The sequence below is a fragment of the Mirounga angustirostris genome, unplaced genomic scaffold (genome assembly GCF_029215605.1).
Source record: "Mirounga angustirostris isolate CCGP_5_RB_7025 unplaced genomic scaffold, mMirAng1.0.hap1 SCAF_4, whole genome shotgun sequence".
NCBI lineage: Eukaryota > Metazoa > Chordata > Mammalia > Carnivora > Phocidae > Mirounga > Mirounga angustirostris.
The window spans coordinates 184,640,439-184,665,614 of record NW_026991712.1 but is presented as its reverse complement, the minus strand read 5'-3'; the positions used below and the strand labels follow the sequence as shown (position 1 = coordinate 184,665,614).

General features: G+C 40.6%; 2 protein-coding genes across 13 annotated transcripts in view; one reads left to right on the top strand and one right to left on the bottom strand.

Moving 5' to 3' along the window:
• Positions 1–18,763, top strand: part of PER3 (period circadian regulator 3) — a 57,320-nt gene extending 38,557 nt beyond the window's left edge. For 8 of the 12 annotated variants that reach the window (XM_064590007.1, XM_064590008.1, XM_064590014.1 and 5 more), the window contains 6 exons: positions 4,265–4,510; positions 4,919–5,616; positions 6,922–7,030; positions 14,341–14,521; positions 15,058–15,208; positions 16,245–18,763. In XM_064590007.1, coding sequence (XP_064446077.1) covers positions 4,265–4,510; positions 4,919–5,616; positions 6,922–7,030; positions 14,341–14,521; positions 15,058–15,208; positions 16,245–16,328 — 1,469 coding nt within the window. In that variant the 3' untranslated portion in view covers positions 16,329–18,763. The other 4 variants (XM_064590009.1, XM_064590011.1, XM_064590010.1 and 1 more) reach the window with 4 other exon arrangements.
• Positions 18,764–19,894: 1,131 nt separating this feature from the next.
• On the bottom strand, positions 19,895–24,867 carry UTS2 (urotensin 2). The gene is made up of 4 exons (XM_045895525.2): positions 24,765–24,867; positions 22,756–22,866; positions 21,522–21,564; positions 19,895–20,077 (listed from the first exon to the last, which is right to left on the bottom strand). The coding sequence occupies exons 1-4, from the start codon at positions 24,865–24,867 to the stop codon at positions 19,957–19,959; spliced, it is 378 nt and encodes a 125-aa protein (XP_045751481.1). The 3' UTR covers positions 19,895–19,956.
• Positions 24,868–25,176: the final 309 nt, after the last annotated feature.

The following is a 25,176-nucleotide window of genomic DNA, read 5'->3' as shown; positions in this document are numbered from 1 at the left end:
GATTCTTTATAGGTGCATAAACTGAACTGATAAGAAAATGAAAGAAATGGTTTTCTGTGAGGAAAATCAAGAACTAGGCACATAGTAGACAGGAGTGGGAAGGATTTACTGACTGCCTTTTCAAGGCTTTTTGATTTTTGAACCCCATGAATATATTACAGATTTGTAAAATTAATTCAAAGATAAAAAACATTTGGAATAATCTAAGAAGATAAAATATTTACAATAAGATTTTAATAAATATGTATGTACACACTGAGTGTTACAACTCTGTACAATGTATATACAAGTGTACAAAGAGTATAAAGAAAGGCAGAAAAAGTAAAACCGATTTATTTGCTAGGTTGATGAAGTTTTATATTCCAGCTATTGTAATAATGGTTGTAAGAATTTATTGAAAAGCAAATTAGTGAAAATAAATAAATGCAAATAATTGGTAGCAATTAAGATGAAATCTATCGAAGATCAACAAGGAAATAAGGACTTTGAATGACACACTGGACCAGGTGGACTTCACAGATATATTCAGAACATTCCATCCCAAAGCAACAGAATACACATTCTTCTTGAGTGCACATGGAGCATTCAGAATAGATCACATACGGGGTCACAAATCAGGTCTTCAACTGGTACCAAAAGATTGGGATCATCTCCTGCAAGTTTTGGACCACAATGCTTTGAAACTGGAACTCAATCACAAGAGGAAATTTGGAAAGAATTCAAATATATGGAGGCTAAAGAGTATCCTACTGAAGCATGAATGGGTCAACCAGGAAATTAAAGAAGAATTCATGGAAACCAATGTAAATGAAAACACAACTGTTTAGAATCTTTGGGATGCAGCAAAGGTGGTCCTAAGAGGGAAGGTATATAGCAATACAAGCCTTTCTCAAGCAACAAGAAAGGTCTCAAATACACAACCTAACCCTACACCTAAAGGAGCTGGAGAAAGAACAGCAAATTAAGCCTCAACCCAGCAGGAGAAAAGAAATAATAAAGATTAGAGCAGAAATCAATGAAATAGAAACCAAGAGAACAGTAGAACAGATCAACAAAGCTAGGAGCTGGTTCTTGGAAAGAATAAGATCAATAAACCTCTAGTCAGACTTATCAAAAAGAAAAGAGAAAGGACCCAAATAAATAAAATCACAAATGAAAGAGAAGAGATCACAACCAACACCAAAGAAATACAAACAATTATAAGAAAATATTACGAGCAACTATATGCCAACAAATTAGGCAATCTGGAAGAAATGGATGCCTTCCTAGAGATGTACAAACTACCAAAACAGAAACAAGAAGAAATAGAAAACCTGAACAGACCCATAACCAGCAAGGAAATTAAAACAGTAATCAAAATTCTCCCAACAAACAAGAGCCCAGGGCCAGATGGCTTCCCAGGGGAATTCTACCAAACATTTAAAGAAGAATTAATACCTATACTTCTGAAGCTGTTTCAAAAAATAGAAATGGAAAGAAAACTTCCAAACTCTTTCTGTGAGGCCAGCATTAATTACCCTGATCCCAAAACCGGACAAAGACCCCACCAAAAAGGAGAATTACAGACCAATATCCCTGATGAACATGGATGCAAAAATTCTCACCAAAATACTAGCCAATTGGATCCAACAGTATATTAAAAGGATTATTCACCACAACCAAGTGGGATTTATTCCTGGGCTGCAAGGGTGGTTCAGCATCCACAAATCAATCAACGTGATGCACTACATCAATAAAAGAAAGGACAAGAACCATAAGATCCTCTCCATTGATGCAGAAAAAGCGTTTGGCAAAGTACAGCATCCTTTCTTGATTAAAACTCTTCACAGTGTAAGGATAGAGGGAACATACCTCAATATCATAAAAGCCATATATGAAAAGCCCACAGCAAATATCATTCTTAATGGGGAAAAACTGAGAGCTTTTCCCCTAAGATCAGGAGCATGGCAGGGATGTCCACTATCACCACTGCTGTTCAACATAGTACTAGAAGTCCTAGCCTCAGCAGTCAAGACACAAAAAGAAATAAAAGGCATCAGAATCAGCAAAGAAGTCAAACTCACTCTTCTCAGATGACATGATACTCTGTGGAAAACCCAAAAGACTCCACCCTAAAATTCCTAAAACTCATACAGGAATTCAGCAAAGAGGCAAGATATAAAATCAATGCATATCTATTTAGAAATCAGTTGCATTTCTATACACTGAGACAGAAGAAAGAGAAATTAAGGAGTCAATCCCATTTACAATTGCACCCAAAACCATAAGAAGATACATAGAAATAAACCTCACTGAAGAGACAAAGGATCTATGCTCAGAATACTATAGAACACTCGGGAAAGAAATTGAGGCAGACATGAAGAAATGGAAAAACATTCCATGCTCATGGATTGGAAGAACAAATATTGTTAAAATGTCTATGCTGCCTAGAGCAATCTGCACATTCAGTGCAATCCCTGTCAAAATACCATCAACTTTTTTCACAGAGCTGGAAGCAATTATCCTAAAATTATATGGAACCAAAAAAGATCCCGATTAGCCAAAGGAATGTTGAAAAAGAAAACCAAAACTGACGGCATCACAATTCTGGACTTCAAGCTCTATTACAAAGCTGTCATCATCAAGACAGTATGGAACAGGCACAAAAATAGACACATCGATCAATGGAACAGAATAGAGAACCCAAAAATGGACCATCAACTCTATGGTCAACTAATCTTCAACAAAGCAGGAAAGAATATCCAATGGAAAAAAGACAGCCTTTTCAACAAATGGTGTCGGGAAAACTGGACAGGCACATGCAGAAGAATGAAACTGGACCATTTCCTTACACCATTCACAAAAAATAGACTCAAAATGGATGAAAGACCTAAATATGAGACAGGAATCCATCAAAATCCTAGAGGAGAACACAGGCAGCAACCTCTTCGACCTCGGCCACAGCAACTTCTTGCTAGACACATCTCCAAAGGGAAACAAAGGCAAAAATGAACTAATGGGACTTCATCAGGATAAAAGCTTTTGCACAGTGAAGGAAACAAAACCCAAAGACAGCTGACAGAATGGGAGAAGATATTTGCAAATGACATATCAGATAAAGGGCTAGTATCCAAAATCTATAAAGAACTTATCAAACTCGGGCACCTGGGTGGCTCAGTTGGTTAAGCAACTGCCTTTGGCTCAGGTCATGATCCTGGAGTCCCAGGATTGAGTCCCATATCGGGGCTTCCTGCTCGGTGGGGAGTCTGCCTCTCCCTCTGACCCTACCCCCTCTTGTGCTCTCTCAAATAAATAAAATCTTTAAAAAAAAAAAAAAGAACTTCTCAAACTCAATACCCAAAGAACAAATAATCCAATCAAGAAATGGGCAGAAGATATGAATAGACATTTCTCCAAAGAAGACATCCAAATGGCCAACAGACACATGAAAAAGTGCTCTACATCACTTGGCATCAAGGAAATACAAATCAAAACCACAAAGCGATACCACTTCACACCAGTCAGAATGGCTAAAATGAACAAGTTAGGAAAGGACAGATGTTGGTGAGGATGTGGAGAGAGGGGAACCCTCTTACACTATTGGTGGAAATGCAAGCTGGTGCAGCCACTCTGGAAAACAGTATGGAAGCTCCACAAAAAGTTGAAAATGAGCTACCCTATGACCCAGCAATTGCAGTACTGGGTATTTACCCCAAAGATACAAATGTAGTGATCCGAAGGGGTACCTGCACCCCAATGTTTATAACAGCAGTGTCCACAATAGCCAAACTATGGAAGGAATCCAGATGTCCATCGACAGATAAATGGGTAAAGAAGATGTGGTATATATATATATAATGGATTATTACTCAGCCATCAAAAAAATAAAAACTTGCCATTTGCAACGACGTGGATGGAACTAGAGGGTATTATGCTAAGTGAAATAAGTCAATCAGAGAAAGACAATTATATGATCTCACTGATATGTGGAATTTAAGAAACAGAACAGAGGATCATAGGGGAAGAGAGGAAAAAATAAAGCAAGACTGAAATCAGAGAGGGAGACAAACCATAAGAGACTCTTAATCATAGGAAACAAACTGAGGGTTGCTGAAGGGGAAGGGGGTGGGGGGGTTGAGGTAACTGGGTGATGGACATTAAGGAGGGCATGTGATGTAATGAGCACTGGGTATTATAAAAGTCTGGTGAATCACAGACCTGTACCTCTGAAACCAATAATACATTATATGTTAATAAAAAGATAAAATCTGTCTCCTTACCTCAGCAGAAGTGATTCCAGCAGAGGATGGTGCCCCAGCGTGTGAGCCCTGGACCCCAGGCACACACCCAGCTCCACTAACCTCAGAAGAATTTAAACACATAGGGCTCACGAAGGCTGTTCTGTCAGCTCACACCCAGAAGGAGGAACAGAATTATATTGATAAATTCCGGAAAAAGATCCTCTCATCACCCTACAGATCCTGTCTTCAGCAAGAAAGCAGAAACAAAGCTAAACATTTGTGTGTTCAAGGTACTTATATTTTAAAAACTGTGTTTCATTGATCAATTTTATAAATATGTGTAAGTAAGTACTGGGAGGTATGGAGTAAGGAATAGGGGTTTTGCTTCTAAGAAACTGAGAGATGCTGACAGAATAAATTCATACCAACTTTGTTATCTGGGATCTTTCTTAGATCCTGGATCCGAGAAGCTGATTTTATAAGCAAGTGATTGAGAGATACTGAAATAAGTTTATTTTACAACAACAGCTTTTATCCAGGATCTTGCTCATGTTTTCAGTGTAAGTAGGAGTGGACATGGTTACTATTGACAAGTGTCTATTCCTTCCTAATCTACTTATAATTACCTGCAAGTGGCATTCCTGTCTTCTTTTTTGGTTCCAGTTTTCCATAATATGCCTCCCTCTCTCTGCTTTCAGGAGACTCTGCTTCCAAGCAGGCCCAATCAGCTGGCTACACAAAGGAGAAGCACAGGCGGAAGAAGCCGCGGGGACTGTGGAACAGCAGGGGCGCTCAGGACACCTTCTGTCCCCGCTTGGGAGGAGATGGCCAGTACAGGCAGCCCTGGGGCCCTTCCCTTGCCTCCTCTCCACAGGCCTCCAGCCTGTCCTTCCCGGCTGCCCTGATGGTTCCCAGCCTGGCTCCTTACCTCATCCTGCCCCGCCCCGCCCCGGCCCTGCCCTCTGTGGGAAGAGAGCACGCAGCGTCCCTGACCACACTTGACCAGCTGCCTAAGCCCCCTTTATGGAACGACTTGCAGTCTTTTCCTGCTCTCCCTTCTCCTTCCTTAGATACTGTGATGACCATTTTCCTGCCTGACCCCCCTGGCTGTCCCCTCTTGTCACCATCCTTCTGTCCGTATGCGTTCCTGGGAGCAGCGGGCTCTTCTGGAACACCGCCCTCGGTATCCGCGGTGACTCCACACCTGGAGCCGCCATCCTCTGTCTTCAGCCAGAGGTGGGCAGAAGGAAAACGGGAGACGCCATGTGGAGAGCACCCCTGCATTAACTCAAGGAGCAGCTCACCACTACAGCTAAACTTACTGCAAGCAGACATGCTCAGATCCTGTGAATCTTCAGATCAAATGAGAAGGGATATTTGCCCGGAAGCTAAGTATGTAAGTGATCCCACCTCCAGCACATGAGCGAGAACATAAATGTGGGTCCTCATTAAAATTAAGGTTCTTGCCCTGGGGCTCAACACTGAAGGCCTAGAGGGTAATCGGCACCACAGCTGGGGTTGAGGCAGCTTTGTTTTCCAGAAATATGCACTCTATCTACCTGCCCTTACCCCTGCTCACATGCACACATGTTCAGTCTCTCTCTGAAATAAAGAAATAAAATTTAAAAAAATTGATATCCAGACATTAAACTTAACATATCTGTTGCCTGTAAAATATATTGTCTTACTTACAACTGGGGTTACGGTGTGGTAAGGCAGGAGTAAACCATATTGACAAGACCTGAATGGAGTGAGTGCGCTCTTGCAGGTACAGTTGAGGGATACCAGGTATGGACGGAGGGCAGGGAGGGAGCCACTTTCTGCTCATTACTGCTCAGTAAAGTAAGCAACTAGTTCCACACTTATGCACATCATTTTCAAAACCAAAAACTGCATGATTATTTTCCTTTAACTTTTCATCTCTTTACCTAAAAATCATTCTCAGAGGTATGTGTCCAGTTAAACTTTGGTGAACAAGATGTTTCTCTATTTAGGTATAGGACTCAAGACAAGTGTGAATCTTTACGGTTTTTCTTCAGTCTTCCCTTCAAGGCATAATACCCTTTTTTGACAAATGTTCACAATCTGATGATCCAAAAAAGAAAATATGCTGAAATTTCAAAGCCTGATATTAGTGCACTTGCTAGAAATGTGCAAGGCAGTGTATCCCAGTGAGCAAAGCCGGGCTGTGGAACAAAACAGGAATGCAGACACTCTGGCCCTTGTTTGGCGTGTTAGCTGAACCAAATCAGTCAGCCTTCCTTTGTTCCTCACTTGAAAAATGAAGAGATTAATCCTTGATGGCTTATTCTGAGGATTAAATGAAGTAATATTCCTATAATCCTTCCCATGCAATGTAAGCTCAGGATAGCTGGACCTCTGTTTTGTTCACTATTCCTCAGTTTTGGGAATAGTGCTTAGAACTTACAAAACGTTCAGTATATATTTTTGGAATGACAAAACAAAAAAACATACAACTGTATGGTGCCTGGTGTGTAGTAGGTGCTCAGAAACCAGCAGTATCTTTAATATTACATAGAAAGGTCAAAATCACATTCTTGGGGACAGGCTAAACTGTTTGACCTGTGCCTTATGTATGCACTTTATTCTGTTTAACATGTGAAGTTGAAGATCTGCCGGTTATTTTGTAATATGATGCTTGAGAGGTTACAATCTTTTCTTATGCCCTTACTTTCTGCAGTGTGTCCCGGGCAATAGTGGGAAGAAGAGCTGTCGTGTTACCGCCAGCGAACTGTCCAGGGCATTACTATACGAGGAGTCGCCGTCTGCAACGGGCTCTGCGGCATCAGGTAGTGGATCAGAGTGATGAGTTCTTCCAGCTCTGTTGCCAGGAGCTCACTGTGTGCTGGTTTTGGTACTGATGTGGGAGTGAAGTCTTTTTTCTTTTTTTATAAACTTTATTGGGGTACATTTACCTACAGTAGAATTCACCAAATTTGGGTGTACAAAACAAGAATTCTGACAAATGTATACATTAGTGTAGCCAGCACCACAATTACCACATAGAACATTTCCATCATCTGGAAGAGTTCTTCTGTGACCCTTTAGAATCAGTTTCTGCCCTGATGCTCCAGCTCCTGGCAACCACTGATTTGCTTTCTATCACTCTAGTTTTGATTTTTCTGTAATTTCATATTAGGTGAATGGTCCAGTATGCAGTCTTTTGTATTAGGGTTCTTTCAGTTAACACAGTGCTGCTGAGATTCGTCCTTATTGGTATGTATCAGTCACTTGTTCCTTCTTATTATGGAGCAGAATTAATTTGTATGGAGATCCATTCACCGCTTGATGGTTTATTCAGTTGCTTCTAGTTTGGGGCTATTAAGAATAATGCTTAGCCTAGCTCCTGAACTTTGAGTCTGCATCCTTTTGTGGACATACGTTTTCATTTCTATTCAGTAAATATCTAGGAATGAAATTGCTAGGTCATGTGTAAAGTGTATGGTTAACTTATTTTATTTTTATTATTAAAGTCTTGTTACATACAACATTATATTAGTTTCCAGTGTACAACATCGTGATTCAACAATTCTATCCGTTATGCGGTGCTCACTATGATAAGTGTAGTTACCATCTCACCATACAACATTATTACAGTATTATTGACTATATTCCCTGTGCAGTAGTTTTCATCTTCATGACTTGTTTGTTTATGACTGGAAGTTTGTACCTCTTAATCCCCTCACCTATTTTGCTTATCCCCCAATCCCCTCCCCTCTGGCAACCACTAGTTCTTTGTATTTATGAATCTGTTTCTAGTTGGTTTGTTCTTTTGTTTTTTAGATTCCACATATAAGTGAAATCATATGGTATTAGTGTTTCTCTGTCTGACTTATTTCTCTCTCTCTGACTTATTTCACTTAGCATAATACCCTCTGGGGTTATCCATGTTGTCGCAAATGACAGGATCTCATTCTTTTTTTAAGGCTGAGTAAGATTCCAGTGTCTGTGTGTGCATGCGCATATTCATGCGCATCACATCTTTTTTTTTTTAAGGTTTTTATTTTAATTTCAGTATAGTTGTAATTATATACTATACTATATAGTATATATACTATATACTGTAACTAATAACTTACAGTATTAGGTTAGTTTCAGGTGTACAATGTAGTGATTCAGCACGTCATATAATACCCAGTGCTCATCACAGCAAGTATACTCCTTAATCCCCATCCCTGTGACCTCCCATCCCCCACCCACCTCCCTTCTGGTGACCATCAGTTTGTTCTCTGTAGTTAAGAGTTTGTTTCTTGGTTTGTCTCTCTTTTTTTTCTCCTTTGTTCATTTGTTTTGTTTCTTAAGTTCCACATGAGTGAAATCATACGATATTTGTTTCTCTCTGACTGATTTTGCTTAGCATATACTCTCTGGCTCCATCCATGTTGTCACAAATTGCAAGATTTCATTCTTTTCTATGGCTGAGTAATATTCCCTTGTGTATATATACCACCTCTTCTTTATCCTTTCATCTGTTGGTGGACGCTTAGGTCACTTTCATATCTTGGCTATTGTAAATAATAATACAGCAAACATGGAGGTGGATATATCTTTTCAAATTAGTGTCTTTTGTTTTTTTTTAAGATTTTATCCATTTATTTGAGAGAGAGAGCGGGAGCAGAGGCAGAGGGAGAAGCAGACTCCTCACTGAGCAGGGAGTCTGACATGAGGTTTGATCCCAGGACTCTGGGATCATGACTTGAGCCAAAGGCAGAGGTTTAGCTGACTGAGCCACCCAGGCACCCCAGTGGGATTTTTTCTTAATTTTCCTTTCTGCTACTTCATTATTAGTGTATAGAATGTGACAGATTTCCCTGTATTAATTTTGTGCTCACGACTTTACTGAATTTATTTGTTCTAATAGTTTTTTGGTAGCCTTTAGGGTTTTCTATATATAGTATCATGCCATCTGCAAATAATGTTTTATTTCTGCCTTACTAATTTGGATGCCTTTGATCTCCTTTTCTTGTCTGATTGCTAAAGCTAGGACTTCCAGTACTGTGTTGAATAAAAGTTGGAGTGGGACACCTGGGTGGCTCAGTTGGTTGGGTGTCTGCCTTTGGCTTGGGTCATGATCCCAGGGTCCCGGGATTGAGTCCCATGTCAGGCTCCTTGCTCAACGGGGAGCCTGCTTCTCCCTCTGCTTGCTGCTCCCCATGCTTGTGCGCTCTCTCTGTCTGTCTCTCTGACAAATAAAATCTTTAATAAAAGTTGGGACATCTTTGTCTTGTTTTTGATCTTAGAGTGAAAGCTTTCAGTTTTTCACCATTGAGTAGGATATTAACTATGGGTTTGTGGCCTTTATTATGTTGAGATATGTTCCCTCTAAACCCAGTTTGTTGGGAGTTTTTATCATGAATGGATGCTGAATTTTGTCAAATGCTTTTTCTGTAATTATTGAGAGGATCATGTGGTTTTTATCCTTTATTTTGTTAATGTGGTATTTCATGTTGATTGACTTGCAGATATTGAACTATCCTTGCATCCCTGGAATAAATCCCACTTCATCATGGTGAATAATCCTTTTAACAAATTGTTAATTCATTTTGCTAATATTTTGTTGAGGATTTTTGCATCTGTGTTCATCAGGGATAACATGGACCTGTAGTTACTTGTTTTGTGGTGTCTTTGTCTGGATTTGGTAGCAAGGTAATACTGTCCTCATTGAATGAATTTGGAAGCTTTTCTTCCTCTTTGATTTTCTGAAATAGTTTGACAATAATAGGTATCAGCTCTTCTTCAAACGTTTGGTAGAATTAGGGGTACCTAGCTGGCTCAGTCAGTGGAGCATGTGACTCTTGATCTCAGGGTCATGAATTCAAGCCCCACATTGGGTATAGAGATTACTTAAATAAATAGAACTTTAAAAAATTTTTTTAAATAAATGTTTGGTAGAATTCACCTGTGAAGCCATCTGGTTCTGAACTTTTGTTGGTTGAGGGTTTTTTGATTACTGATTCAGTTTCATTACAAGTCATCAGTCTGTTCAGATTTTTATTTCTTCCAGATTTTGTTTTAGAAGTTTATGTTTTTAGGAATTTATCCATTTCTTCCAGGTTGCCTTAACTTACTGGCATATGGTTTCTTGTAGTAGTCTATCTTAATCTTTGGTATTTCTGTGGTGTCAGTTGTTACTTTTCTTTCATCTGATTTTATTTGAATCTTCTTTCTTTTTTATTGATGAGTCTGGCTAAAGTTTTATCAGTTTGTTGTTTTTTTCTTTTTTTTTTAAGAACCACCACATGGTTTCATCAATCTTTTCTCTGTTTTCTTAGTCTCCATTTCATTTATTTTTGCTTTGATCTGTATTTCCTTCTTCCTACTAACTTTGGGCTTTGTTTGCTCTTTATCTGTTTCCTTTAGGTATTATGGTTATATTATTTTGAGATTTTTCTTGTTTCTTGAGGTGTAGGCCCTTATTGCTAGAAACTTGCCTCTTAGAACTGCTTTTGCTGCTTCCCGTTGGCCCATTATGTTTACATTTTCATTTGTCTCCATGTGTTTTTTTTATTTCTTCTTTGATTTGATAGATTGGTTTTTTGGTAGCATGTTGTTTAGCCTCCACGTTATTTGTGGGTTTTTTCCAGTTTTTTCCTTATAATTAATTTCTAGTTTTATATAATTGTCAGAAAAGATAATTGATATGATTTCAGTCTTTCTAAACTTATTGAGACTTGTTTTGTGGCATAACATGTGATCTGTCCTAGAGAACATTACATATGCACTTGAAAAGAATGTGTATTCTGCTCTCTTTGGATGGGATGTTCATATGTATCTGTTAAGTCCTGTGTGGTCTAATGTGTCATTCAGAGCCATTGTCTCCTTCTGTCTGATCTGTCCTTTGGTGTAAGTGGGGTGTGAAAGTTTCCCAATATTATTATATTATTGTCAGTTTCTCTCTTTATGTCTATTAATGTTTGTTTTGTGTATTTAGGTGCTCCTCTGTTGAGTACATAGACGTTTACAAGTGTTATAGCCTCTTGTTGTATTGAACCCCCCTTATCATTATGTAATGCTCTTCTTTGTCTCAAAGTCACTGATAGTCTCCTATTTCCTTTTGAAGTTTTATAGGTTTATCTTGTTAAACAAAAAAACATTTAACTATGTAAATGTGAAGATCAAATTGGCATTGCTCAATGATTCATGAATTGAGCAGCATCCCATCTAGCAACAGAAAGGAGTTCTGAAGAGCTATACAAAATGGAATGGTTTTTTTGTTTTTGTTTTTGGGGGGGTTTTGTTTTGTTTTGTTTGGCAGAAAGGGGGCAGGAAAAGGAAGTTACTACTAAAGAATACATAATTTCAGACAAGGTCACAGTCCTAAGGGAAATGGAAGGGGTTTATCAGGTAGATTACCTCATTAGTCCTGACCAGGTAATTCCATGTTGACTGGTTAAAAGTTACATTCCTGGGAAGATGAAACTGCAGTTAGGTTAGGTATTAAGTCTTGGTTTGCTGACATGGGCCAAGCACAGGTGACTCCATTTGGGGCTTGTAGTGTCTTTTTGTGTGTGTGTGTGAGAGAGAGAGTGTACATGCACAAATGGGTGGGTGTGGGGCACAGGAAGAGGAAGAGAGAGAATCCCAAGCGTGGGGCTCAATCTCACAACCCTGAGCCAAAGTCAAAAGTCAGACACTTAACTGATTGAGCCACCCAGGTGTCCCTGCTGTGTCTTTTTTAACAATCTTTTTTTTTTTTAAGATTTTATTTATTTATTTAAGAGAGCACGAGCAAGGGGAGGAGCAGAGGGAGAGGGACAAGCAAACTCTGTGCTGCGGAGCCCAATGTGGGTCTTGATCCCACAACCCTGAGATCATGACCTGAGCCAAAACCGAGTCTGATGCTCAATCAACTGAGCCACCCAGGCACCCCTGTTTTAACAATCTTCTGTAGCTAGGTCTGTGATCCATTTTTAGTTAATTTTTATATGTGGTGTGAGGTAAGGGTTGATATCTTCTTTGCGTGTGGATCTCCAGTTCCTGTCCCGTTTGTCAAAAAGATTAATCTTTTCCCCATTGGATTACCTTGGCACCTTTTTTGAAAATAAATTGGCTGTATATGTTGGGTCTGTTTGGAGACTCTCTTTTCTGTTCTATTTATCTTTATGGCTAGCTTTAGGGTAATACCATATTCTTTTGAGTAATATAGCTTTCAGATAAGCTTTATTTTGATTAGTGTTTATCTGGCATATTTCTTCCTTTTTTTTTACTTTTAACTTATCTGTTAATGCGTATGGTTGGGTGTTGATTTTTTTTTTTTACTCATATCACAGTCTCTGCCTTTAAAGTAGAATACTTAGACCATTTACATTTAATGTGACTATTTATATGGTCAAGTGTAAATCAAATCTTCCATCTTGCTAATTGTTTTAGGTTTGTCTCATCTGTTCTTTCTTTTTTTCTCCTCCTCCCCTCTTCCTTTTTGATAATTATGTGTTTTTAATGATTTTATTTTTCTCTCTGTTGCTGGCTTCTCAGCTATACCTCTCATTGTTTTTTCTTTTTTTAGTCATTGCTCTAGGATTTACAAGTTCATCTTTTATCTGTCACAGTTAACCTTCAGACCTCATATGTATTATATCACTTTATGTCTAAGAACCTTAAAAGAGATGTGCTCTGGTAAGCACTGTGAATTGTGCAAGACTATTGAATCTCAGATCTGTACCTCTGAAACAAATAATGCAATATATGTTAAGAAAAAAAAAAAAGAAGAAGAAGAAGAAGGTAGCAGGAGGGGAAGGATGAAGGGGGGGAAATCGGAGGGGTAGACGAACCATGAGAGACAATGGACTCTGAAAAACAAACTGAGGGTTCTAGAGGGGAGGGGGGTGGGAGGATGGGTTAGCCTGGTGATGGGTATTGAGGAGGGCACGTTCTGCATGGAGCACTGGGTGTTATGCACAAACAATGAATCGTGGAACACTACATCTAAAACTAATGATGTGTAATGTATGAGGATTAACATAAGAATAAAAAAAATAAAAATAAAAAAAATTCAACCAAAAAAAAAAAAAGAACCTTAAAAGAGTGCTTCCATTTCTCCTTCATGTTCTGTGCTGTTTTTGCTTACAAAAAATATTCTTTCTACATGTATTATAAACACCACAATAAAATTGTTATTGTTGTTGCTTTAAACAATTACCTTTTAGGGAGTTTTTCTTTTTTAAGTGAGGAAAAACATCTTTTATATCTGCCCATGTAATTTTTTAAAAAATTAGAGAGGTACTTTGGGTTTTTTGTTTGTTTTATTGTTTCAAAGTTGATGAAAAGGATCTAGAAAGGTCAGATGCAAGATAGGAAAAGAATGATCTGCAAGGCTCCATAGCAGCCATAAAGGGATGGGCCGTGGGATGGATGGATAGCTTCTCTGTTGTAACAGGAGGAGGTGAGGAGAGAGTGTAGATATGAGTAAGTTTACATTTAGTGTCAGGATAATGAATTCCGTTTCTATCAGAAGAGAGTGAGGGAGCAGAGGTGTAGAAAGTGGTCCTTGCTAGGACAGGCTGGTGTGCCGGCCAGAGACCATAGCAGAGTTACCCAGCATTTGAACGATCCTTTTAATGATGATGAACCAGTGTACCCTATTATTTATGACTTTTCTCCATATCTTTGGCTACTAGGGTTTACATAAGAACAAAACTGACAGTTGGCTTTATGACAATTGACATCTGGATAGTTGTGAAAAGTCAGAGGGAAAAAGAAATCTCGGGTATTGCAAAGCATGTTACTGAATGATGGGTGCTGGGCTCTGAGCTGAAGGGCTGAGGCACGGTTTCAGATTTGTAGTTGACGCACTTGAACAAGCAGACTAGCAAGTAAAGCTGAGTAAGATGTTAGTGGTTTGGGAGATGGAGCTGACATGGAGCAGTTGCAAGTGATAAAAAGGATCAAGGTATGGCCTTGAGCGTGGTCAGCTCAGGAGGAGTGAGAGGGAGATCTAGGGAAGGTGGAGGAACTGGGAGGTGAAGTCACCCAGGACCGTGGCTCGGCTGCGTGGTAACAAAGACTGTCAGCTGGTTGCCAGAGTCTTTGAGGAATAAGTTTGGCAAATTGGCCCCTAAGAGGTATCTCCTAACCTGTAATTGTTGTTGATCTTTGTTAGGAAGCAGTGAGAGCAGTATGTACTTCGCTAGTACTGATTATTCTTCTGAAATCACCTCAAACGGGCAGCAGTCTCAGGATGTACAAAAGGAAACATTTCCCAGTTTAGCTGAAGAGTCCATGTGGAGAATGATAAAACAAACTCCTGAGTGCATTCTAATGACATACCAGGTACCTGAGAGGTAAGAAAGCACTTCAGAAGACCCACTTTTATGAGGGTTTTTTTGATGATTTCTTAAGTATGTTGTTTAATGCAAAATGATTTTTAAATTATGTTTTTTATACATGGCTCTTAGAGAACTAGATTTTCACATTCATTCATTTGAAGTCAAATGATGAGTGATCCTAGGACAGTGGCCATGGTGGTGCCACACACACAGTCCGATCCACACCAGACTGACATGTTGTGCATTGTGAGACCAGAAAGTAGAGTAAGGCAGCGCTTCCATGATGGCACCCAAGTACCAGAACTTTTCTTTCTAGACTCCGAATTTTTCCCATTCTACAAGAAGAGAGGAGCTCAGGGGAATCCGTTTCTTCGGTCTGCCTCATTCAAGCACCGTGCAGATGCTTTCCAACAAGAAAAAGTGCTCTGGCTTCACCACATTATATATTAGCAAGAGATATAAAGTATATCGCAAAGCCAAGAAGTGCTTGTCTTGGATAACAGAAGAACCCTGTGCCTTCTTCAGGACTAAGGTTGCTCGTTTGTCCTCAGGGTGACAGAGGCTGTCCTGAGAGAGGACCTGGGGAAGCTGGCAGGCATGCGGGGGCGGCAGCCCCGGTTCTCACGCAGGCAGAGGGAGGAGCTGGTCAAGGTGCACTCTTGGATGCAGAGCCAGACAATCCCTCAAGGAATAGACATCCAAGTAAGCACGGTGACAACAGCTGTCTTATATGATGTTTTTTTGTGCCAGACAGTGCCCGAGGCACTTGATACACATTGCAGTGAAACCACTGAAAATCACAGCCCTCGCAGATCTTTCTACCTCACCAACAAACAACAAAATAACGTGTACAGTTATTAAATAATTTATATATGGTTGCACAGTCCCTCTGATTTTGAGTCCAGGTCTTTTGACTGCAGGTGTGTTTCCTGGTTGGAATGTTACAGGGCACCTACTCTGATGTATGATTGACAGGGGAGGAGAGGAGTAAGAGATTGGCATTTCAGATACGCGAGTGTGTTTGAATGGAGTTAAAACGCAAGATGTGGGATTCACATTAGATGTAGTATTCATATCTAGCAGGATCCTCCGTGAGACCCAGGTGGTCTTTGGCCGTTACAAGATCTTCTCAGTGAGATCACACGTGCGTGGCCTGGCCGATGGAGCTCTGATTTGCCAGTGGTCCCCGTGGCGGCTCTGTGGAACGGTTGTGACGCTTGTACCGGGAATGAGCCCTTTATTGCCTCAAGTGTCAGGCTTTTATGTGGGAGGTGACAGTGTGTGAAGTTAAAAGCTATAGCAAGAGAAGAAAGCTAGGTGTTCAGAACAGTGGGGTGTTTAGGCTTCTGAAGTAAACAGGTGCTGGTATCCTCCCACCCTCCTTTTTAAAGAAACGAATGCGTTCCCGCAACTTAAGCCTGGTTAGAGGTGGCATTGCCAAAAAGCAGGAGCTGAGCCCGTTACTCATTTCAAGTGTCCTTGTTCTTAAACTACTGTTTTTGTGGGTTTTGAGTAGAAGAGTAAATGAGTGAGTCCCAAAGTAATGTAAGCAACAGTGTGTAAATAATTGTCATGTTCCTTCTAACAACAATTAGGAATGAACTGTCACATAGGTTCTTCTTAGACATGAACTGAATAAATTGGGGACTAGACATAAGGTGCTTGGCCAGCACTTTACTGATTCTAAACTTTCCAAATGACATCATGTCATGCTGCCCGCTCTTGTTCTTTCTCGGAGGGCTGCGTCACTTGCGAAAGCCAAGACTCCCTCGGCGACGCCGCAGAACCCCGTGGTCAAGCTGCAGCAGCGAGCAGCGGTTGAGTGGCCGTGGAGGCGCGCCCCCCGGGGCCCGCTGGACAACCGGGCCTCTTCGTGTGTCTCTTTAAACCCCGACTCTAAGTGGCCATGAAGTTGTCACTGAATGTTAAGGTTTTCCCTTCTTGACTTTTTTAACAGGCATCGTTTCTCTGAAGCAGACGTCATACATACAGTCTTTTATGTCCGTGTTCCTGGAGTCTTACAGCTGTCAGTTAGGTGGTTTTCTAGTGTAGCCGTCCTCTGAGGAGATCGGATGGTCTCGAGAGAGGGGTGTGCACAGGTGGCACCCGAAATCGACGGCAGTCAGAAGCAGAGCCAGAAAGAGCCCCGAGCCCTGGCCTCCTTCATTTTGTTCTGTTGTTACAGAAAGCGTTTTCCCTGTGAGAGCACTTGACATCCCCCCTGCAGGCCATCTGGTTTTCAGAATGGTTCCCAGAAACGCGGTACTTTCATCTGGTCCTTGGGCAGCTTGGCGCGTCCTTCCGTAGTTCAAATGAAACGTTCTCATTTGCCCACAACGCGAGTCGCTTCTGTATTTACCAGTAGTAGCAAATACCACCCATCGGTACACCGGACATACCTGCGTGTTGGGGTTGGATTTTGAGCTTTGTTCATGTGGACGCTTTTCCTTTTAATTTTCCACCTTCCACTGAAATTCCCAAAGTCCTGCCTTAACAATCGACTTACCATGAGCTTATTTGTCAGAGAGTTGAAGTTAGCTTTTGCATGTGTGACATGAAAATAGAAAGAGCTCCTCACTCATCCAGTGGTATTCCCCTTTCTAATGTTTTGGTTTTAAAATAATGACTGTAAAAAGTTTCAGAAGTCATGTCAAAAATAATTGGTGTTTAAATGTTGTCTCACCCAAAATTAACAGTTAACTCTTCCTTTCCAACCAATTTACACAAGAGGTCTGGCCATCCTTGTTGGAGGTTTGTAAGTGCCGTGATGGGCTGCACGGGGACAGCAGCGGTCCATGGGGACAGCAGCGGCCCGTGGGGGCTCCACTGTTCTCGCTGGAGTGCAGAAGCAGCCAGAGATCAGTGCTTCCTGTGCCAGCCGTGATTGTGTCTACTAGGAAGTGAGTGGGTTGTTTACTGGATAAGTTAGCTCCGTGTTCTTTAGAGAAGTCCATGATTCCTGCCCAGACTCAGTATGACCCACGCAGATCAGAAAGAGGACTAGAAGCAAGTGAAGGAGCAGTAACCTTTTATCTTCTATATAACAGACTGATTTTTCTTTTTTTGTTGTTTTGTTTTGTTTCCTATTTTGTTTTAAAAAAACACTCTTCCTCTTTTCAAGTTTTATACTTTTTTATAAAAGTGCATCCTGATAATAATTAGAAGACTCAACCTTTTTATCCATGATTCCATGGTGATTGCAGGGCCCTGATTCTTAGTTTCCGTAGCTCGGGTTTCCTTTCTAAAGTAGGTTTTCCTAGAAGGCAATTCTATGTGTCATTTTCAAATGCTAAGCTGTTTCATGCAACTACTCCAGTGTTATGACTGGGGAGCTCTCATATTCTACTCCATCCTGATCACTGAGTGATTTCGAAGCCCTCGTCGTGTTGGTTAGGTTGTGTGGTATTTTTGCCCTTGGTGAAAAATCAAATTTTAAAAAACTAACCAGCCAAGATATTATCCATCAATGTACTCATCATGACCTTCTGCAGGGACAAAAATTTTAATTTGTATAAATGAGAAATGACATGTGGCTGTTAGAGGTCACTCAGCTTCATGCCGCACGTTTTATACCTTACATTCTCCAATCACGTAAGCACCTCTTTTTCATTCTTTCTGGATATTGGTTTTATCTGAATTTGCTGATCTCTTTGCCTTAGTACACATTTTATGGAGTGCATATTATGCCAGACTTGACATGAAACTGGTGCTCGTTGTAGGTAGATCTGTAATACCGTTTATAACTTTCATATGTTGACAAGTAGATTAGTTGGCGTGTTTAGGGATTGGACCATGAACGCTCGCACTGCTGGAGGGGAGAAATGAGGCTCAGCAGTGACGCTGCTGCCCCCCGAGGGGGCTGTACCCACTTTTACACTTTCTTGTTCAAGTTTATTAACTTTTTGTATTAATAACTACAGAAATTGGTAATAAAAATGTGTATTATAGGTTTCCATGTTTACATAAATGTTACCCAAAAAGCTGCATTTTCTTGGGTAAGAGGTCAGGATTTATGAAAAACGGAATGCTGTGTGAATGGAGTTGTTTTGCAATTAAGTAAAACTTTGTTATAATTCACAAGGTAAATTTAATCTAAATTGAAATTCCATTTCGACTGAATTTATAATTGTGTGAATTTACTTGTTTTTAATGGTTATTAATATTTCAACCAGGTATCTTTTTCAAGTAAAAACAAACTGTACATGTAGAACCGGAGATATTTTTGCATCGTGTCAATAAACCTTTGCCTTGAATATTTTTTATCATCATGAAATGTTTATTAAGTTGCATTGCAAGGGGCAGGATTAACATTGGTTTTCTCAGCAATGCTGTGTGTTTGCGTTGTCACAGCGTCTGAGCTCCTGCTGAGCTTTCAAATCCATTACCTCATCGAGCCCTCGGGGCAGCGCTGGGTCCTCAACATACATGCATATTTCTAACACTGAAAGGCCTAACTCACAGAATTCAGCGTCAGCAGTATTCTTTCCGATTCCGTAGAGTGCACCTGCGTGTCCGGAGCAGGGGTGGGAAGGTTCGAATCCAACCCCAGAGTCCCGTCCGCAGGGGTAATTGCCTACACCACTGAAACGCGGGCCAGGGCTCCCAGTTACCCCACATGGGTATTCCACAGAAGCTCTTTCTGGCCTCATAAATATAAAACAGTTCTGTGGTGCCAGCGTTGTGTGTGGGAGACCCAGTGTTAGCTTCGTGTCAACGGCGCGAGACGCCACAGTGTTACCACAGCTACTTAATGTCAGCATGGTCCCCGAGGTGACACATCCGTTCTTTGAGTTTGAGACCTCTTTCCCTATGGATTTGTCCTTGAGATCTTAAATCCAGAAAGTGAAAGCTTTTTCTTTTTTTTTTTTTTTAATAAAATTTTGTTTATTTGAGAGAGAGTGTGCACCCGCCCTTGCACAGGAGCAGGGGGAGGGGCAGAGGGAGAAGCAGGCTCCCCGCTGATCAGGGAGCCCCGGGGACACGGAGCTCGATCCCAGGACCCAGAGATCGTGACCTGAGCTGAAGGCAGACGCTGAACTGACTGAGCCGCCCAGGTGCCCCACTGATTTTTTTTTTAAGTAATAATATATGTTGTCATGTTTAAGGTTGAGAGGACATGGAGGTAAGATAACATTTAAGCAGTTTGTAGTTGAGCTATTTTAAATAAATTTTACTTTTGCCTCTGTTCACTTACAGCTTTACTTTTAAATTTTCAGAGAATTCAAGAATAAATTGATGGAAAGAAAAGTTATAAATTTTCAGGACACGTTTATAAGTAAAATGACCACTCATGATATTTGCAAAACATAGAGGATTTATTTTCCAAATAATAATGGACAGAGTCTAGTTTGCTTAGATTTTTTTTCTATACTATTTTCAAACCAGGCATTTTTGTTTTTAAGTTTCTAAGATGGCTGTTTTTGAGTTGACTAGTAGATGTTCATTTCACTTCAGACACAGTATTTCCAGAAGCATTCAGAGGGAGACCCACGCTTCTTATCTTGTTTCCTGTTCCTGTCCAAAAGATGACTCAGGAAAATGTTAAGATCTTGTCCAGACAAAGCCTGAAACCAAATCCACAAACAAAAAAACATAGATTATCAATGAATTAAGAACCCTACAAGAAAGAGGAGCCGTAGTTAAGACTTAGGGCCCCTGAAAAGTGCCTGCTCTGTCGTGTGGGGTGTAATTGCAGTAGGAGCCCGGAGTGTGGTGGCTCTGGAAGGGCTCCCTGCACCCCGCCAGGGATCTACTCTGTCAGTCCTCTGATTGCCCTGAGGTTCCCCAAGCCCTCACTGACCCATCTCTATTTAAATAATCAACCAGTAACATGTTCTGTCCGTTTATTATCTTCTGTGTGAAACATCTTCTATTTCCCCTGAAATGAACTTCTCTTGAAGCGTGGGCCCTTAGTTTTGTTTCTACTGCAGAACTGCATGAGCAAATCCTATGAATCACCTTTGTGATTTTAGAGTTTTTAACTGTAATCCTTCTACTCAGAAGAATATATACGTGAATGATTACTTTTACTTTGTCACATGCAGATACCACACGGACCCCTTCTGGGTGGTTTTGCCCAGTTGGGACCTTAGGTGGTGTCTGCCATCTCTGGGATGGAGTGTGTCCAGTATATTTTTATAAGGATGTTAGTGGGTACTACACCGAAAAAGATGTCTCTGGCCAGAATGTTTGGGAAGTTCTTGATTAATATTAAATAAGTTTACGTCGGGATTTCCTGGAGGTTTTGATGTGCTGATGTACACACAGAATCAGCGGGGCGGGAGAGGCTAGAACAATAGGCATGGTAGATTGGCTGGTGGGACTGGTGTACCCAGAAACCCTTCAGGAAGCACTTAGAGTTTGGGGGTGTTGGTGATGGTCAAATGCAGACTTTTCTTTCAGCATCTGAGGCCCTCCGGGAATTGCACGCCATTTCTAACCATCTAATATTATCTGTCATTCACCAATTCCCTATCCCAGTCTTTCCCCCGCACCCAGATTAGCGTCCGTGCCCTGCCCTCTACCACCCATGTTCCACCTCTGTGTTTGAGCACAGCATTCTTCCACTTAGATGGTACACGCAGCAGCTTCCACGCTTGAATGCGAATGCGAGTCACCTGGGGTGCCTGCTAGGATGCGGATTTTGATTCAGTAGGAGATTCTGAATTTCACACGAGCTTCCAAGTGACACCAGGGCTGCTGGCCCCTGGGCCACATGTGGGGATGATGAAAGAGCTAGCAGAGGGGTAACAGACTGGAGAGCAGGGACCTTATCTGTTGTTCATTCCCTTAAACTTGTTAAAATAATTTTTACCCAAAACAGGCACTGGACAAGTTCCTATGGTCACATATGAATCAGAATTTAGAAAAATGAATGCTTTGAAATAACACTGATTGGCCAGTTACTTGAAGGTATGATTTCTACCCAGGACACTACCCAGTTCAAGCATTTTGGATCTTCTAAAGTCAAGGTATAAAATGCTTCGCCTAACTGTCGTAAATAGGGTCACTTACCTTTCTCAGACTTCCTCTAGGGTTAGCAATGTCAGTACTGAGACCTGGAAAACAATATTTGGAAACCATTCATCATCAGATCTGTGATTTCCAGTTTATGCTTGTTTTTCTTAGAATATTATTAAGTCATAATTAATTTCTGATCTTCCTGTTTTGTTTTGGTTTTTTTTAAGATTTTATTTATTTGACAGAGCACAAGTAGGCAGAGAGGCAGGGGGAGGAAGAAGCAGGCTCCCTGCGGAGCAAGGAGCCCGATGCGGGTCTCGATCCTAGGACCCCAGGATCATGACGTGAGCTAAAGGCAGACGCTTAACTGACTGAGCCACCCAGGCGCCCCTCTGATCTTCCTGTTTTCACTCTGCAGCAATATTTACTTGAAGGCAGCTTCTTTCTTGCTGATGGGAGTTCACAAAGGGCACTGCATTCTCCCCAAAAAGTTAGCAGTTCAGTAGTTTATTGGAAACATTTTAAATGAACGAACTTCTTTCTCTTAAACAATGTCTATTAAAAGTCTCCATTTGGGGGCGCCTGGGAGGCTCAGCCAGTTAAGCGTTGGACTCTTGATTTTGGCTCAGGTCATGATCTTGGAGTTGGGCTCTGTGCTCAGCAGGGAGCCTGCTGGAGACCCTCCCTCTCCCTGCCCCCACCCCCTTCTCAGAAAAAAAAGAAAAAGGCTCCATTTCATTTCCAGAATGTCCTGAGCATTTGTATCTGTGTGTAGAGTCAGAGAAAACAGTAAAAGCTGACAGTTTCTTGGTGGCTGTGTGTGACTGTGGAGAGCAGTCTACCTCATTTTCTCGTTGCCTTCCCAACAGCCGTGTGAGATGGGTATTTGTACAAATCCTGTCTACCGATGAAGAAACTGAGGTACCAGATGCTTACGTAGTTTGCTTAAGATTTTAGCAAGGGGGAAAGCAGGATTTCAAATTGCACTTATTGGAAACTGGGATAATATCCTCCTTCCCCTCCAAATAATCTGTGCAGAAAAAAATATATATATATGCTGAGGTGCCAAGGAGAGCATGATGCTTGCAAGGAGTTGGTGAGAAATGAAAACACAAGATTGCAGAGGAGTCTTTACACCAGAAGGGGAGAGTGTTGGGCAGTTTATTAGTCTATTTTATCAGTCATCTTTCTATTCCAAAACAGGTTTTTACCCCATCTAGTGAATGAGAATAGAGAGTAATTCGGTAGCAATAAAATCAGACCACCTATACATGCAAGAATTATTTTACCTGCTTCCCTAAGACCATCACCCCTCTCTGCCCCTGACATCTCCAGCAGCATTTGCAGGAGGGACACTCTTTCCAGTTCATCCAAGGCTGATCTTGCATCTCCATCAGGTGCTACACAGAGTAATAATAAAGGTTAGTAACGTTGTTCATTCTTCAGTGACTTCTGTTCCCTCTTGTCTTGGGGGAGCTCTGGGGCAGGGAGAGAATACTAGAGATGCCTTCAATGGCAATGTTTGTGACTTGTCAGTGGTATCTTAACAGAGAAATGGGGTGCTACGGTCCGATTTGCAAGCCGGCAGGACAGAAAATCAAGAGCAGTGGGTCTAATTCTGACTCTCTACACCCTTGTGTGACCTTGCCAAGCCTCTCAACTGGCTATTACCTTTTACTTGTAGATAGTTGAGTGATAAAATTGGAGAGGAAAAATGAAGGGTGGTTTTCTGAGAGTCACGTGACGACTGTTTATGTTCTTCTGATAAACCAGATAAAGGGCAGCACTCCTTATCTTTCCGGCCTTCCAAGATTTGAATACAGTCATCATTAGAAAAGAGTCAGCCTTTAAAATACTTTTTAAAGACTTTGATAGTAACATTATTTAATGTGAGATTTGGTCAGCTTAATAGAAGTATGGCAAGTGTGTGTAGGATACGTATGGGATGTGCATGGAAGGTGTGTGGGATGTGCGTGGAAGACGGAAGGTATGCTCAGCGGAGACTTGGCACCAGGATAGCTCTCTTGGCCAGCTGCCGCCATGCTGAGATTAGAGGCTCTGGGAGTCCCAGAATAGCAGCACGCTTACAGTTTACAGATACTGAGCTACAACCTCAATTGGAAGACAATGCATTGAAACCATTATAAGGGCATCTGAGCACATTCACAATTATTTCTGAAGAATGTTCATGAAAAATCTGTAAAATCCGGCCACATGTAAGTGTGTGTGTCAAGAGGCTCATTTATGTAGGAACAACTAAATTAGAAAAACTGAGATAAGAACCTGAAGGGAGGCCCTCACCTGTTAGGGTTTGAGTAAGATGTTGCACCCATCTGAGTTTTAAAAAGATTATAATAATATGTACATTTTTTAAGAGGACAGTGATAGAGTCAGTCTTGATTTCATCTCGTGCTTGCTTTTCACTGTTCTTTTTAAATAACAGAGATTCAATAAGGTTAATGCCTGTTTTGGGCCAGTAACATGACAGGAAGTCTGGGCTGTAGCCACGGACAGGCACCCGTGAGTGGCCAGCAGTGCTTGGCCATCATCAAAAAGCCTCTTGGGAGAAACTTTAGAGGCTAGAAATGATAAAATCAATGGTATAGAAGAGTTTTTTCCTTAAAAAAAAAAGTCTAAAGGTACCCCAATTTAAAGACAAGATAAAATCCATTTAAATTTTAAATGCATCAGTTGTTTTATTCCTTAAACTAAATTAAGAGGAAATAGCCAAGTAAGTATTGACTGATTTTTTTTTTTTTAATTCAACTTACACTTAAACTGAATGAAACATAAAAAGGATAAGATACTTGCCCTGGAAACCGATGTCATCTCTAGCTCCAGATTGTCCCTTTTTAATTCTTTAATAAACATTTGTGTTTCATGTAACACATGTCAGATGATTACTTTTAACTTAAAATAACATAAAATAGTTTTCATCTACAACTGGAACAACCAAATTCTACATCCGACCAGTTCATTTAAAATAGAAACGAAAAGTAAATTATGCTTACAATGTAGTACAATTTTTTAAACTGAAAAAAAAATTTTTTTTTGACCAAAGCAAGAGTTTGGGTTACAGGAATGACGTGAAATAAAGCTACCCTTTTTTTTCCCTTACATTTTAGAAAGAAAAAAATCTAAAATGTGCTATAAGGGTCCTCTAGTATTCTATCCATAGCTAGGACTCAATTTAACAAGACTCCTGCAAACAAGAATTCCCATTCTTATCTCTAACTTTGCATTTAAGACCCTTGAAGACTCTTCCAAGACTAACAGAAGGGGAACAAATTCATCTTACCTGAGAGCTGCAGGCTCTCTTCCCTGGAGTCAGGGACAGGCAGAGAGAGGAGAGGATGTAAGCATCCTATGAAAAGCAAACACCAGGAGATGAGCTTATACATGCTGGGCAAGAGACACAGTCTCCTTTCTTGGCTTCTGTTGCTCAGAACTTCCAACTTGCTCCTCATTCTGTGATCAGTGGTTATATATATGATCCTATGACTCATATCACCCCCTCCAAAAAATTAAATTTATTGTCTGTGGAGGCTAAAAGGCAATCACTTTGCATTGATGTAATTTTTCAAGGTAACAACTCATAGACAATAAATTTGCTGTCATTGCCTAGTGTACAAAGTAGGTATTATATAAAGACAGAACAGTTACATTTATAAATCTGGCCAAAGGAGTAACTGAGAGCAATAAATCATGAG